Source organism: Engraulis encrasicolus, chromosome 17 (assembly GCF_034702125.1).
Source record: "Engraulis encrasicolus isolate BLACKSEA-1 chromosome 17, IST_EnEncr_1.0, whole genome shotgun sequence".
In the NCBI taxonomy this organism is placed as follows: Eukaryota; Metazoa; Chordata; class Actinopteri; order Clupeiformes; family Engraulidae; genus Engraulis; species Engraulis encrasicolus.
Window position 1 is genome coordinate 14,555,410 of NC_085873.1, and position 15,872 is coordinate 14,571,281.

Here is a 15,872-nt window from a genome sequence, read left to right on the forward strand (position 1 = left end):
CTTCATTGTTTCCAACTCTATCTGACAAAAAAGACATTTCAGACTCAGTTGATCTTTTTTGCTTGTATGCAATGGCATCCTTCATTTAGTGTACAGGAACATTGTTTTTTTTGTCCACAGGGCAGACCATTAGAAAACCGGGACAAATGATAACACTACTTCAATATGATACACCAGAGCGGTATTCCAAAGAAGTGTTTTAGTAGCAAACAAGGTGCGTTTCTCAAAAGCATAGTTGCTAGCCAGTCAACAACTTGGTTAGTTGCCACTTGCCAATGGGAAATTGCATTGCAAACAAAAATGTAGCCAACATAGTTAGCAACTACGGTAAAGTTAGCCTGGAGGAACAGTACTGGTAAATCAGGTCATAGAAGAACCTGGCTAATTATTATTTTTTTCATATCCCAATACTGCCTGCACTCAATCTACTAGCAACAACTTTCTATAGGGTAAGTTTGGTCAAGTGTATCACTGTTCTCAGAATATCCCAAGCAGTAGAGTACTTGGTGGGGGAGTGGGGGGTCGAGGGCTGGGTGCATGGGATCACATGACAAGCTTTCACAACTCTAGCTACTGTAAGTCCAGAAGCTAGTGAGAAAGGGGTTTTCTACGCAAGTATGACGTACGTGCAGGCTGGGTGAAAATAGAAGATTTAGTAATGCTGGTTGCAACATATAGACATCTGCTGACACATTAGCTGGAACAAACTGAAAAACAACACACCCACATAGCCTACGGACACGGACGGACACACACACACACACACACACACACACACACACACCCACCCACACACACAAAGACCAGACTGTGCAGTTCAAAGTGCTGAAACATCGGACTTCTAATTGCAGTTGAGAAATGGGTACAACCTTTAATCTACAGCACAAGAAGTAACTCAAGACATCAGGAGTATATGCTTTGACGGAAGTTTATTTTATTGAAAAAGGCCAGGGTGCAAATATGAAATTAAAAAAAATAAAGACAAGCATATATTTTAAGCATTTTAATACAAACTTAACAATATAAACTATTTCAGTCCCTCTTGACATGTAAGACACTGACTCAAAATACTTTTGTTATACTGTATTTTTATCAAGTATTGCACAATGTAGGTACAAAATTAATTAATTTATATTTATATATAAATACCTGCTCATATTTATATATAAATATAAAAGTCCTTTAAACTCTTAACAGAAAATACGACTCTTTATGTTTTCAAAAAAGCAAATATTCCTATCCTTTTAATTCCAACACTAAGGAATATTCTGTACACAATCTTTAGAATATCTGATCTAAAAAGGTGATTTTTCTTTTTTCATTTAAAAAAACAAAATGACAACGTAAAGCTGCAGCAGCCATCACAGATCACTGAAGTAGTAAAAAGATATAAATGCAATACCATGTCGTAGAAACAATATATATACTCTGATATCTTACAAACTTTGTACTCAATTAAATTATACAATTAGAAAAACAGACCAAGTAACCCCATAATAGTTATATTAGTGCCAATTTTGTTTAGAAATAAACCCAAGTCTTAGCATCCTTCAAAACAATGTAAGATCTTGAACTTGTCGTGTGTGTGTGTGTGTACATATTTTTTCCTTGTTTTAGAGTTTTTTTTCTTTTAAACATAGTATAAAATAAAAAAAAGTTTGTGCTTGGTTGGCAAAAAAAGGAAAACAAACACACACAAAAAAGACAAAAATGATGATGCATGTCAATGAGCAAGTAACCAAGCTTGGACTTTTCCGTAAAACAAGCTTTTTGGGTGACACTTTATTTAGAGGTTCACGTGTTGGCCCTTAGAACCTGCCTAACTGTCTGGATAAGCGACTGATGACGTGTTAAGCAAAATAAATAATTTGTTAGGCAAGTATTCACAAATGTCTTGTATCCTTGCCAATAAGGCCCTTATTAGATATAATCGTAATAAAGACCCAATAGGTCCTCAACACTTCTTACTTATACAAACTGAAATTAGGCATGTATTAGTGGCCAACATGTGAACCCTTTTCTAAAGTGTTACTGCTTTTCGTAAGGATTAACTCAAGGGGGCGCTGAAAATAAACACCCTTGGGCTCATTCTCTTCCCAGTGACTGACAGGAACTTGTGGTTGATGTCCATAGTTTGTTATTTTAATAATATGTAATATATAGAGAGAAGGAGATCTGAACTGATCCCTTGAGTCCATTTCTAATGTGCGTTATTCTGTATTTGTTTGTTTTTAATAATCCTTCACTTAATTTTTGCCAACATTCATATTTTGTCATAAATACACCTTCATCTTCGCATTTTAGTTGCGTTGAGTCCAGTTGTGTTGAGCTTAGCTGAGCTTAGCTTAGCTTAGCTTAGCTTGGTTTAGTTTAGCTTAGTTAGCCATGACGGGCTGGAACTGCTGGTTAGAATACTGCAAGTTGCCCAGGCTGAAGCTGAGGCCGTCCATGAGAGACTTGTCGTTGAGGCTTCCGTAGGCCGAGAACATGTCGAAGGCGTTACTGTACTGCAGCGGGCTGAGGGGGTTCAGGGGGTTGCTGCTGTCCCCTCCGAATGCTCCGCCGACACCACCAGCGCTAGCTGGGCCCTGCAGGCTGGAGAAGACAAACTCCTTTGCGTTGGGGGACAGTGCGGAAGCCTTCTGCTGCTGCTGGTTGCCCAGCCCCAGGCCATAGAGGGAGTGCATGGATGTGGACATGGCTTTATGCTTCAGCAGGCTGTTCACGTTCACATTCAGGCCCAGGTGGTTGATGGGGGACGTGCGATGAGGGGGCGTCACCTTGCTGCCTCCGCTGACACCGCCGTTGATACCGATGTTCATGTTATTGTTGACGCCATTGCCGTTGATGCTGTTCCCGTTACCGGCGTTACCGTTTCCGTTGTTGCGTCCGCTGCTCTTCATCTTGGTGGAGCCAAACTTGGTGGCGGCGAAGGTCGCCGTGGTGAAGGTGAGCGGCTGGGTGGAGCGCGGCAGGAACGACGGGCTGACGGCGGCCGAGGACTGGCCAAACGGTGGAGACGGAGAGCTGGACTCGGGAGAGCTGCTGCCCGCGGACACCCCTAGTGGCTCGCTGATGGGCATGAAGACCTGTGCCTCGGGGTTGAAGCTGTTGCGGATCTCCTTGTCCAGCTCCGACATCCCCATACCGTTGACGCCGTTGCTGTTGCCGTGGTTGCTGTTCTCCACGTTGTCGTCCACATAGAGCACCTTGACAGGCCCCTTCTCGCCGATCTGGTAGGAGACCTCGAAGGGGTCGATCCACACGCTCAGGTCCTGCGGCAGGTTGTGGCGGACGTCCTCGATGTCCAGGCCGCTCTCCTTCGCCGCCCGCTCCACTACGGGGTCCACCTTCTCGCCAACGTGCAGGCACCTGTAGCCGGAGCCCTGGGGGAGTACAGAAGAGAGCGAAGAGAAGAGGAAGAGAAGAGAAGACAAGACAAGACAAGGTCAATAATCAATGTTCATAGGTGTCCATATGCATACACTAAGCAATGGAAGCCTGATCCCTGATGGAGCACAGATGAGGAGAGAAGATAAAAATCAATATTGGGTATTGTCCCAGACCAGCCCTGATTGTAGGCAAGTATACTGTACATGAAGAATGAGAAATACATAGTACCAGAGTAGAGACTGGCTAAATTAATTAGTACATAGAGAACATAGTCAAATAGCAAATGAGACAAATGAGATTGAAGCGCAGTTGGAGCATTATAGTACAGCTACTCATCAAATACAATGTTAGCTGTGAAAATGTAGACTGTATGTCCACAACTGTGTAGAAAAGACTAGATGGATTTGTTATGATGGAGTTGTCTGGAGCTTTATCTCAACAGCATCGTGCTGTGCCTCCGATGCCCATTGACTGGCAGGTCACAGGTTAGAGCCAGAGTGGTGAACTAGCGCAGATGACCTCATATGTTACACATACATCTTACATCTTGTATCTCACATCTTGTACAGAGTAGAATCGACCCCCACTGCCCATCACAATCTCAGGCATCTATACAGTATCTCTATTCAACTGCACATACTGACACTACTAATGGCTTGAGGTGAAGTTGCATTTGTAGGCCTCCCTCATGTTTATCTTGTATGGCTTAGGCACTGGTAGCCAGCATGATCAATAGCAAAGTACCAACGCTACTACATTAGACGACTCTACTCGAATGAAAGGTTGAGGTCATGCAACTTTTTTCCAAATCAGACTTTGCACCTGGTATGGCTCGTTCATAAATAGTGGACTTTGGTGTTATTCCTTTTACTTTAAAGTAACTTATTCATAGCTGGGGAGAGAGATAAATGAGGGGAAGGCAATGTAGTAGTGTAGGCCTCGTTTTTTAGCAAAGGCCTCATTTTTCTCAGTAATCAATAAAGTGTCTACTATCATCACACTAGACTAATTCTACTAATTGGCTGAGGCTGTGCCACTTAAACTCTCTGGTCTTGTGTTTGTATGCATGTCGTCCATTTTTGTACACGTTGAAGGAGTGATATTGCTGCTGCGACACACGTGAATTTCCCCATGGTGGGATAATGAAGGGCCTACCCACTTACTTCCTTTTAAAAGGGCTTTGCACGTGTACCTTCTACATCTTGTCCATACATAAGTAGAGTATGGCTGCAGTGTGTACAGTGTAGCTTGGCATACTGCATGTCTGCCTTGTATGGGTAGCCCCATCACTATACACTACTCACTGTTTATTATTCATCAATACGCAGAGACCACATAGCTTTTAAACAAGCTCTGTGCAAGCACTAAGTACCTTGTATGGCTTGTCTGGACATCGATGGCCTTCATATTTCAAATCAATAAAGTACCTCTCTTCACCATAACACAATGGGTAACTCTACAAAAACAACTGATGCTAATTAAATTCGCTTATGTCTGTTAGTAGGCCTTGCATGTACTAGTGTGTACTTTGTGTGGCTTGCCGGGACACCAGTGGCACTCGTACTACTAGCCATCAATAAACCTCTCACTATTACACTACCGTAGATTACTAACAGATTGGGGTTGTGCAGTTTAGTTGTTCATGTGAATTTGTAGGTCTTTCATGTACTGATATGTACCTTCTATGGTGTCCCCATACCTCTTAAATCAATAAACCATCTCTCCACCATACTACTCCCCTCTTCTGACAGGTTGAGGCTATACGTACATACTAGGTCTTAGATGTATTGGTATATACCTTGTACGGCTCTTCTGGATACCAGTGGCCCTAATACTGTACTCCTGCAGCAATCACTAAGCCACCTTTCCACTATGCTACACGGGATTACTCTACCAACAAGTCAAGACTGCGCCGCTTAGCCCATGTGCCGTGTATGTCTGTTTATAGTCCTTGCATGTACTGCCAACTATGACCCCTGTATGATCTTTTCAGCATAGACTGGCTGTCATGCCTCAACCCCGGACAAGTTAGGTCTCCACTACTACACTACACTACACTACACTACACTGCACCACTCCACTGTACCTTGTATGGCTCTTCTGGGGACCAGTGGCCATCATACTTCTCCAGCAATCAATAACATTTCTCCACTATGCTACACTACAGTAGGAGCTACTGAAACATGTATCTACCAACAGAATGAGAATATGTTGTTTAGCTCATGTACCTTGAAGGCAATGTAAATAGATGGTGGATGTAGCACTGCGTACCCCGTGTGGCTTGGCTGGGTACCAATGACCCTCATACTGCAGCAGTCCATAAAGCATCTCTACTCCACTCCATTTGACTCCACTTTACTACAGTACCCGACTGTCTGCCAGGTACCTTGTGTGGGTTGCCAGGGAACCAGTAGACCTCACTATACTGCATGCCATTACTCCTAACAGGAGACCATGTTACCAGGGTCAGATTCATGCACAGGCTAGATATGGCTGCAGCCTAGAGGCCCCACCTGCCAGTGGGCCCCTGGTTGGCCAAAAGTGGAAAAATTGCAGAATTATGTATTTCAGGTGCCTTGTATGGCTACCTTATTATTTCCATATACCCAGTATGTCTACCTCGTTATGATTATCATTATTATTATTACTATTATCTCTTATATACCTTGTATGGCTTGTCCGGGTACCAGTGGCCCTCATACTTCTTCTTGAGCTGCCTCTCGAGTTCCTCGCCAAAGATGTTGACTCTGCGGCGCGGGAGCTTGTTGTAAAGGTAGGAGATGATGAAGTTGAGAGCTACTTGGATTTCCAACTGCATCACTGCTGCAAGGTCCCTGTTAATGGCGGTGGTATTAGTAGTAATCTCGGGTGGTGGTGGTGGTAATGATGGCGATGTTGGTGGTCTTTTTCCTGGTTCCAGTGGAGTGGAGGGTCTTTAACAGAGTGTGAAAGCTCCAAGGCAGCGGATGGCAATGTGGGGCTGAGCGAAACTTTGGTGGTGTGGAGTGGAGGGAGGAGTGAAAAGTGGTGCTGGTGGTGTGATGAAAACGTCTATCCCACAGGGAGCAGTCTTATGAATCCTTGAAAAAATGGAAGAAAGGAAAAGCAAAATGTCAAAATTATACATGTTTCTCCCACAGGGAATAGTATACAATATCGTTGAAAAAAATGGAAAAGACAATAGATCCAAACTGTTCAAAAACATGTGCAGTCAAAACCATGTGTAGCCTAGTCCAAGCACATAGGTAGCAGTTTTACTCCAAGCAGAACAACCTTCAGACAAAAAACACTAGCTGGAAAATCATTAGCTGGGAAAGAAAGAGTAGACTATATAAATAACTTATTAGTCTATGTTTACATATGACTGAACATCCAATTTGATCAATGGCCCAAAAATAGAAGGATGCAATTGATCTAATCGGTGGAAGTGTTTACATTATGGCATGCATTAAGTGCGACTTGTGGTCTGAGGGAACAGTAATCCTTCGTGTCCCTGACGCGTCCCCAGTCGACGTGACACAGTGAACGAAAATCCTACTGCTCATCCCAAAATAAACCAACCAAGTCCACAATGTAATAGACCTATGCATAGAACTATGGTGAAACAGAAACATTGCAAAAAGCAGCCATCCTGACGTTTGCCATTCCATGCCCCGTAAAGCTATTTGGTATGCGAGAGGAGAGCCATACGACAACAGAGGGATAACTCGGTTACATAATAAACTCAACACATTCATGACTAAATGTTACATAGAAAACGCCTTTGCTCAGTGGAAATGTGGAGCATTTTTAAACACACTGCGACACACAAGATATATTGCGCAATAGATTATCTCCTTTCGCCTCCAGGCAGGCAGTCAGCCACCAATAGTCGGCGTTGTGCTTTGGTCCCACAATTAGCAAACCTATCTGGAATTAGTTTATGACGAAGTGACTCAGTTTTGGGCTTGCCAGATGACCCCAGCCTGACATCAAGCTGCACAGTCCACAGATAGAGACAGGACTAGTTCAGACATGAATCCTAATGTATCCAACAAGAATAATCACAGCTCCCATGGTGGATCTACTTGGTAGCTATTTTAATCTGGGCACTCATCAGTGTAACCAACACGACGCCGGATACTTATGGACAATTTCCAACCCTGGGTTATTCAATTGATAGGCAAACTATTGGGTGTCATTACCAACGATACAGACCAACTGAGTGCCAACCCTTTACTTTGACTGACCCAACCTTAGTGGGCTGAAAACCTGGCAAGCTCACGTCGGATGAATACCAATTTGCCCTGCTTGACAGCAAGCGTCTACCAAACCAAATAATCGGAAATAGGCTACTCCGTCCACGAAACGCAGACCAAAGAAACTGCTGTTTTTGTTTTAGTCAAAGGAAATGTTTGCATTTCTCAAGGCATTTCGACAATACTGCCAAGACCTCCGAAATGGTTGTTGACGTGTTAGCTCCCCTCCGTCAGCTAACATTATCAGCTGACTGCATATGGAGAGTGGTGAGCCAAGGGAATAGAAAAACAACCGTTTTGCACAGTATTCATTTAGCCAACAGCGCAGGGGTAGCCAAAGTAGAGTTCCTAGGCTAATAATGAAATGATTGGTCATTCTAACGTTGGCTAATGACTTCTTCCAAACCAAATGGTTAGTAATCAAAGGCTGTGCTTGTCAGAATAGAAAACACAATATATATTCGGTCTCTAAAACAAATGACAATCTGCAAAAGCAACACGGTGTTAACCGAAGGGCTTGTACGATGTTGATTCGATGAAAACAAAACCGATTGCACGCGTAATCTCGCTAGGAATTCCAATGTTAATACTTACATTCAAGGCGGCGTCTCTGGAAATGTAGAAACACCTCAAAGCTTCACAGATCTGTTCAGGAATACTTGAACGAAACAATTCTTTCACCGGGAAAAATGCTCGACTATGGGTATTGTTCCAGTTAGGTCAGATTAATATACAAGTGATTTTCAAACTGTGAAGGAATATTTTCGTCTCAGCAGGCCACTACTCCCGTCTGCCTGGGAGTTTTTACAACTCTGTCCTTTCCTGGTTAGCTTGACTTGAATATATAGTAGTCCTCCGCCACGGACACAGTGGAGGCGGTGATGCGGCTCTCGGAGGTCAACAAACCACACAGACATTTGATTGGGCCGTTTTGATCTGACGTCACATGTTTCACAGCGAAACCCGAAACGCTGTTGGACATTACAGGAAGCCAATCAACACTGCCCCTGTACATACCTCTTCTATGCAACCCGGCCTCCAATGGAAAATGTCACATGCTGGCAAAATAGCACGTCCGGAAAATGACAGAATAGCACATTCTGCTGTGCCTTCGACACATGCGCAGCAGGAGACGCTGTTCTGCGCTCGTCTGCCATATTTGCATTGAGCCGATTTTTTTACGTTACTGAAGCGAAATTTCCACAAAATAAACATTCAGTAATTAATGTCAATGGACAACGGCAAAGTATTTAAATGGCACAATAAAATGCACCATTGTGTTGGTTATTTTAGACTCGTTTTCATATTGCTTTTAAAGCCAGATGAATTAAAATGACAGATAGAGACGGCATATTAAAAGCGAATTGCTTGTTTAGATTACAGCTTTTCACTGCGTGCATATATTTTTGCATTAAGGACATTTGAACTTATAATAACATTTTTTTTTGCGAAAATGTCAAAGCAAAAAAAAAATCGCCAGCAGTGCGTGATGTCATTGACATGCGACTATTCAATTTCATTCGTAATTTCGTGAATATCATCGAAAGGTAAGAGGTCCCTGCAAAAGTTTACAAACATAAGCTGGTGTGATTTTCATACTGTTGATTTACTTTATTCGAACTGAATAGAGCACTAGTAGGGGCCAGAAATACATCTCCAGGTAAAGACGGTATATGTTATAGGATGATTGATGTGTTGTCTGATATGGCTAAATATGAGATCCTTAAGTTGTATAATAGAGTGTGGGAGTCAGGTAGACTACCTTCTTGTTGGAAACACTCAACTATTGTTCCAGTGGCAAAGCCAGGCAAAGATAAGGCAGATGTGAGGAGTTATAGGCCCATAGCACTCACTTCAAATCTTTGTAAACTTATGGAGAGAATGATTACCAAAAGGTTGGTGTATGATTTGGAGAGAAGAGGTCTACTTACTCCTCATCAAAGTGGATTTAGATGTAACCGCACAACTATGGATCCTATTGTCTGTTTGGAAAATGAGATTAGGAAAGCACAAGTAAATAAAGAAACAGTTTTGGCAGTCTTATTTGACATTGAAAAGGCATATGACATGCTTTGGAAAGAGGGCCTGTTGTTAAAGCTACACAAAATGGGAATCCATGGGAAAATGTTTAATTGGGTTAGGGACTTCTTGAAAGGCAGGACTATAGAGGTCAGAGTTGGTCTAGCTCACTCAAATACTTATAGTATACAGAATGGTACACCTCAAGGGAGTGTTTGTAGCCCAATACTCTTTAATATCATGATTAATGATGTGTTTGATTATGTGGACGCCAGACTTAGTAAAGCCCTTTACGCCGATGACGGGGCATTATGGGTTAGAGGGAAAAATACCCATATCCTTCAGGACAGAATGCAAACGGCCATTGGTCAGGTTGAGAGATGGTCACATGAGTGGGGCTTTCATCTGTCAGTCGAGAAGACCCAGGTCATCTGTTTTAGCAAGAAGAATGTCAATCCTTCAGTTAATCTCACTCTGTATGGACAGCTGCTTAAGCAGGTTGACAGTGTCAGATACCTAGGTGTGTGGTTTGACGTCAAACTTTCTTTTAAAGCTCATATCAGGAAGACAGTAGATAAATGCAAGCGGAGTGTCAATGTACTTAAGTGTGTAGCAGGAAATGAGTGGGGGGCCTCAAGGACATCCCTCATTAGGATCTACACTGCTTTAATCAGACCTGCCATAGATTATGGCTGTATTGTTTACAGTTCAGCTGCTAAAACGACCCTGTTAGAATTAGACCGAATACAAGCGTCGGCAATGCGTATCTGCTGTGGTGCGTTCAGAACATCGTCTATCCCTGCATTACAGGTGGAAACAGGGGAGATGCCACTTGACCTAAGGCGGTTACAGATATCGTCCACATATTGGTCTAAGCTGCAGGGTAGTGCGGACAGCCACCCCACTAAGCAAATTCTTACTGCGTGCTGGGAATATGGAAAATCTATGCGTAGCTTTGGGTGGGAAAGTAAACTGCATGCTAGTTTAGTGAAAGACTGCAATGTAACCCTATGTAACACTGACATGGGATCAACCATTCCACCTTGGCTGTTCTGCTTTCCCACTGTCAATATGCAAGCCAAGAACATTTTAAAATCTAGAGCTGTTTATCAAAACGTACAACAATTCATAGATGGAATGTATGGTCATGCCACACAGATATATACAGATGCCTCTAGAACTGAAAATGGTAGAACAGGAGCAGCCTTTTACGTTCCTCTGTTTGATGTTGCTGTTAAGAAGAGGACATCTGATTTTCTCTCTATATATACAGCAGAGATGCTTGCCATCTTGATGGCCCTACAGTGGATAGAGGAAGTGAAGCCTAGGGATGTAGTCATATGTTCAGATTCTATGTCATCTTTGACGAGCATCCTTAGTGGGAATTCAACATGTCGCCAAGATTTATTAAATAAAATTCACCAGTTTGTTTTTCTTTTGACACAACAAAATTTATTTGTCCAGTTTTTATGGGTCCCTGCACATAAGGGAGTAGAGGGCAATGAAAAAGCAGACTATCTGGCAAAAGAAGCCGTTAAGGCGGATGCAGTTGAACTTGAAGTTCCACTAAATAATTCAGAACTTAGAACAGTAATTAAAGAAAATGTTAATAAATTATGGCAGGAGAGATGGGACACAGAAAAGAAGGGGAGACATCTTTATCAACTGCAGAAGTCTGTTGGTCCTAGGTGGGGGGGTGACCAGACACGCAGGGAACAGGTTTTGATTTCTAGACTGAGGATTGGGCACACAGCCCTGAACAGTGGTCTATTTACAATAGGAAAACACCAGACAGGCACATGCTTATACTGTAACGAAAGAGAGGGAGTGGAACACGTACTTCTGCACTGCTCACAATATAATGAAGAGAGAGAAAAGTTGAGAAGGACTGTTAAGACACCTCTAACACTACAGAGCTTGTTGAGTGCACCCCAAGTGTCAGCAATAGTTAGGTTCCTGAGTGAGACAGGACTTGCAGAAAGGATTTGAACACCACATTGCACTTTTTGATTATTTATTTAAGCTATGATGATATTTATTTATTTATTTATTTATTTTGTTATTACCTCTTTTTTTGTATTTGTTTTTCCCCTTGTGATATAATCAGCGAGTAGTTAAATCCCAAAAAAGGATCACACCTCAGCCCAGTAGGTGGCGGTAATACACTTTGTTTGTAAACCGCCAATAACCCTTACCGAAGAAGAAGAAGAAGATACTGTTGATTTATGCAGCGTTTGTATTTCACATTGGATTGGATGATTAGATATGAATACTGAATATATCAGAGAAGATTTTGGGACAGGGAAAAACTGGTAATGACTATGTGATGTAGGCACTTGCTTGATAAGCACGCTTGTGTAATTGTGTGAAATGAAATTGTTGACATTTTGTTCATGGTTTGTGCTTTGTTGTATACTCATGTTGTCTGTACAATGTTTTCCAGGCACCTGTTAAAATTAAAGTATGTTGTTCTGTGATGGTTCATCTTGGCCATTTGGATTTTAGCCTGGAGACGCGCTGCATTCAGGTTCTTGAGATTTGAGTTTTTTTATTTAAAATGTGGCTATGTTAGAGCTGAATGAACACATTCTAATGCAAAATGAGGGTCCTAGCTTTTAAATCCATCTCATTTCATGTTTTTATGTGCTTCGGAGGCTGAGATATGTAGGATTTAATAGGCAGAGGGCACCCTTTCCAAAGAAGGGCTTGGGCTAAAATGGGTTAAGCAGCTGGGCCACTGACTTGTATAATAGAAGTCTGTGAGCTGGGCAGAACTGGCTCACAACTTAACTAACAAATATGTAATCATCCTTTTGTTGTCATACAACGACGTCCAGATCTCCTTGGTAGAGAACAAAGTAGCACTGCACAAGTTGATATGCAGAAATCTGCCTCTACTCAAAAAGTAATTAGCCTACTTTATGAGGCACCTGGCATTTTTATATTATTTTGTTTGATTGTCTGCATTGCCTTACTCAAGCACCCCCACTCTGTCTCCAGTTGAAGCTAGAAAATGGAAAGGACAGGGAAGAAGCTGAAGGCTCACTGCCCTGCGATGACCTGCATGATCCAGAGGAAACTGGTGAGGAACAGAAGAGGGACATCGGTCCTCAACCGCTTCCAATGAAGACAGCAAGGTAACATTTGGGACTACTAGAATAGCATTACACATAAATACTATTCACAAGGTTAACCTAAAACGCACCTAAAAAAGGTGAAAGCCGTGAAAGCCTGTTGGGAAACTCCAACTCCCATTGTCATTGTGACACAGCACTCCACAGCACACAAGTGTTCCCTGCATGCTGCACACAACGAAATTGCATTTATGCCTCACCCGTGCAAGGGGGAGCCCTCAGTGGTGCCCCAAGTGAGCAGTGCGGCGGGACGATACTATGCTCAGGGTACCTCAGTCAGGAGGATGGGGGAGAGCACTGGTTAATTACTCCTCCCACCAACCTGGCAGGTCGCGAGTCGAACCGGCAACCTTAAGTCTGGCGTCCTAAGAATTAATATGTATGAATTAATATTAACATAATCATCGCTATTATGGCCATAGTCTCAATTTCTTTTGTATTGGCTTACCATCTTCATGCTGTTATTTCCCCATGTGTTTACCACAGACAGTTGTTGTCGTGGTACACAATGAGCTGGTTCCAGAACATGCCTACGTCGGCAGGTGTCCCACTGCCTCCTCTTCGGGTACGCTGTGATGTGAGTGACCTCCTGGGCACGGCATGGCTTGGTGCAGAGCCCATCTCCATTGGCCACAAAGTTACTGCCATCAACCTGTACACAATTCACAGCAAAGGTTCTTAATGAGCTTCTCTGACCAGTCGTGTCCATTTGACCATAGTCTGCATCTCAATACTGGATTTTCATTGGAGATGATCATTCATCCAGGTCATTTTAGTTGAAAGAGTGTAGTTGTATGTCACTGAACTTCTTTTTGAAATTTCAATTTCCGGTAGACTCTTTTGTGTTGCTCCGAAGTATTTATTTCCGTGTCTGAGAAATTAAGGCACACATTTTGTCACTTCTGTCTTGAATGTTAGGGGAACACCACAGAGACTTATCACCAATGCCAAATGGAATGCACTGCTAGACCAGAGACCATATTTAACCCATTTTAGGCTGATGCTGTGTATACGTTATTTAAGCTTTGGTGCCTGGAGCGACATATGCAACGTATTCAGGCTCTTGAGATTTTAGCTTTTTTATTAAAAATGTGGATATGTTAGAACTGAACTCACACATTCTAATGCAAGATGAGGGTCCTAGCTTTAAAATGCAGCTTATATCATGTTTTTATGTACTTCAGAGGCTGAGATCTTTAGTTTTAATAGGAAGAGGGCACTTTTTCCCAATCAAAGGGACTTTGATCAGACTCAGAGATTTTCATTTTCAGTGTCATTTTTTTAAACCACCCTTAGCTTATCCAGAACAAACTTACAATTATTATTTCAAGTACATTGAGCAAGTGGGGTGAGAAGCCTTACTCAAGAGCATCTCAGATTTAATTACGATCACAACCCCTTTGTACATCTAGGTCAATGACGATTTTGTAGTAGTAGCAGCAGACATCAGGGTGATGCAACTAAGCTAAGCTAATGCCACCATTGTATTAAACATTATTGAATTAAATTATTATTATTATTCACTGGATTATCTGAGAAGCACATGCGTTACTTGTACATGAATTACCAATTATATTACTAATTAGTTTATTGGCATTAGCTATGGTTGTACAACCTGGCTTAAGCAAATAAACCAGAGCAGGACTAAATAATAAGTGCAGTAAGACTAATATTTCTACATGCGTCTTCATCAGAGTCCTCGGAGAAATGGCTTACCAACGCCCAGATAAATTGGAGATCCACCACATGTGTGTTGTTAGTCTTACTGCACTGAAAAAATAACTAACAGAAAATAGACATCCGTGTCAGTAGGACAGGTTTGCAGTAAAATAAGGGCAGGGGCAAGAGAAGACAAGTCATCTTTCATAAAGTTGGATAAACTGATGAAGATGCACCAGATCGAGACACTACGCATCTGTAGTAAGACATTAGTTAGCCCTTCACACTTTCTTTTTTTGAAATATTTTTTTTTTGGGGGGGGGTTGCCTTTATTTCGATAGGACAGTGTAGTAATGGCAGGAAGTGAGTTGGGAGAGAGAGATGGAGAAGGGTCGGCAAAGGACCCGAGCCGGACTCGAACTCGGGTCGGCCGCGGAGTAGATGATTATGTGTTTTTGTGTTGTTGTTTTGTGCAGGTGGACACCAAGGGCTATGCGCAGTATAACCTGTTTGGCTCCATGCAGGTGGAGAACACCATCGAGTCGCAGTGCAGCATTGCCGGTGTCTTCAGGTGGAGCAACAGGGAGAAGATCCTGCAGATGCCACCAAAGTCCTCTGAAGCCGTACTGGTGAGCAAGCACTGTATAGTATACTTGTTTATATTCATAACAAAAACAAACTTTCATGACTTGATTCATTTTAATGAAGTTACTCTACTATGATGCTGATGTAAGTGTAATATTAATAATGGATGTTATTTACATACTTCTTTCAAAGCAAATGAAGATTGAAGAAGATGCCCATCCTGAGTTCAGAAGGTCAAAAAAAACCTGCCACAAGTCCTTTTTATGAAACCTACAAAGACAAGACAAATGAAAGATTTCTATGCTGGCATTACACCATTACAAGAGAAGGGCAGGGAAAGGCATCAAAATGAGTACATGTTTGCGAGTGATTTGATGAAGTCAGGATGACAACTTGGTCCCAGGCAAGAGAAACGAAACAAGCAGTGCATAGTTATCACCAGACGGTAGGCCTATGGGTAATAGAGGTATCCAAACTTGGCTACACTGCATTAGCTAGAGGGTGTGCTGGGGTGAAGACTAACCTCAATATCCCTGAGTCACGTCTCGTCTCCCGTCTCCTCATCTTTTCTTCCCCTGCTCGAACCCTCTCCTACACCTACACCACCTCCTCCTCCTCTTCATTATCCAGCACCACCTGTCCGCTCGCGGCCCCAGTGTCCCAACCTATCGAGCCGTCCAGCAGTGGTTCCTCAATCCCCACCTCCGACGGGCCGAACCACATTAGCACGACCTTATGTTTTTAGTTTTAAACAACTTGTCAGTGATTTTAGCACATTTGCCGCGTCCAATTTAGGGTATGCGTTATCTTTTGCGCTTGTCATGTAGCCACTCTTCTTTCTCAA

At 42.5% G+C, this 15,872-nt stretch overlaps 2 protein-coding genes across 6 annotated transcripts; one reads left to right on the plus strand and one right to left on the minus strand.

Moving 5' to 3' along the window:
* Nucleotides 1-910: 910 nt before the first annotated feature.
* tob1b (transducer of ERBB2, 1b) lies at nt 911-8,450 on the minus strand. Its single transcript, XM_063221803.1, has 3 exons — nt 8,226-8,450; nt 6,059-6,473; nt 911-3,386 (listed from the first exon to the last, which is right to left on the minus strand). Exons 2-3 carry the CDS (start codon nt 6,209-6,211, stop codon nt 2,376-2,378), a joined length of 1,164 nt encoding a protein of 387 aa, XP_063077873.1. The 5' UTR covers nt 6,212-6,473; nt 8,226-8,450; the 3' UTR covers nt 911-2,375.
* Nucleotides 8,451-8,841: 391 nt separating this feature from the next.
* Nucleotides 8,842-15,302, plus strand: LOC134467265 (protein zwilch homolog). 5 transcript variants are annotated; one of them, XM_063221166.1, is made up of 6 exons: nt 8,846-9,178; nt 12,094-12,177; nt 12,651-12,787; nt 13,271-13,361; nt 14,920-15,072; nt 15,221-15,302. In XM_063221166.1, the coding sequence occupies exons 2-6, from the start codon at nt 12,127-12,129 to the stop codon at nt 15,293-15,295; spliced, it is 507 nt and encodes a 168-aa protein (XP_063077236.1). In that variant the 5' UTR covers nt 8,846-9,178; nt 12,094-12,126; the 3' UTR covers nt 15,296-15,302. The 5 variants fall into 5 exon arrangements, with proteins under 5 accessions (XP_063077238.1, XP_063077235.1, XP_063077236.1 ...); XM_063221168.1 differs by having other exon boundaries at nt 8,842-9,178; nt 14,968-15,302; XM_063221165.1 differs by having other exon boundaries at nt 8,843-9,178; nt 13,271-13,349; nt 14,920-15,302.
* The last annotated feature ends 570 nt before the right edge of the window (nt 15,303-15,872 follow it).

Excerpts from the sequence above, each read along its gene's own strand:
- tob1b (XM_063221803.1), bottom strand. The coding sequence starts at position 6,211 with ATGCAGTTGGAAATCCAAGTAGCTCTCAACTTCATCATCTCCTACCTT. Across the intron at positions 3,387-6,058 it reads ACCCGGACAAGCCATACAAG|GGCTCCGGCTACAGGTGCCT; the intron begins GTATATAAGAGA and ends GTACTCCCCCAG.
- LOC134467265 (XM_063221164.1), top strand. The coding sequence starts at position 12,127 with ATGGTTCATCTTGGCCATTTGGATTTTAGCCTGGAGACGCGCTGCATT. Across the intron at positions 12,178-12,650 it reads TGGAGACGCGCTGCATTCAG|TTGAAGCTAGAAAATGGAAA; the intron begins GTTCTTGAGATT and ends CTCTGTCTCCAG. Across the intron at positions 12,788-13,270 it reads CTTCCAATGAAGACAGCAAG|ACAGTTGTTGTCGTGGTACA; the intron begins GTAACATTTGGG and ends TGTTTACCACAG.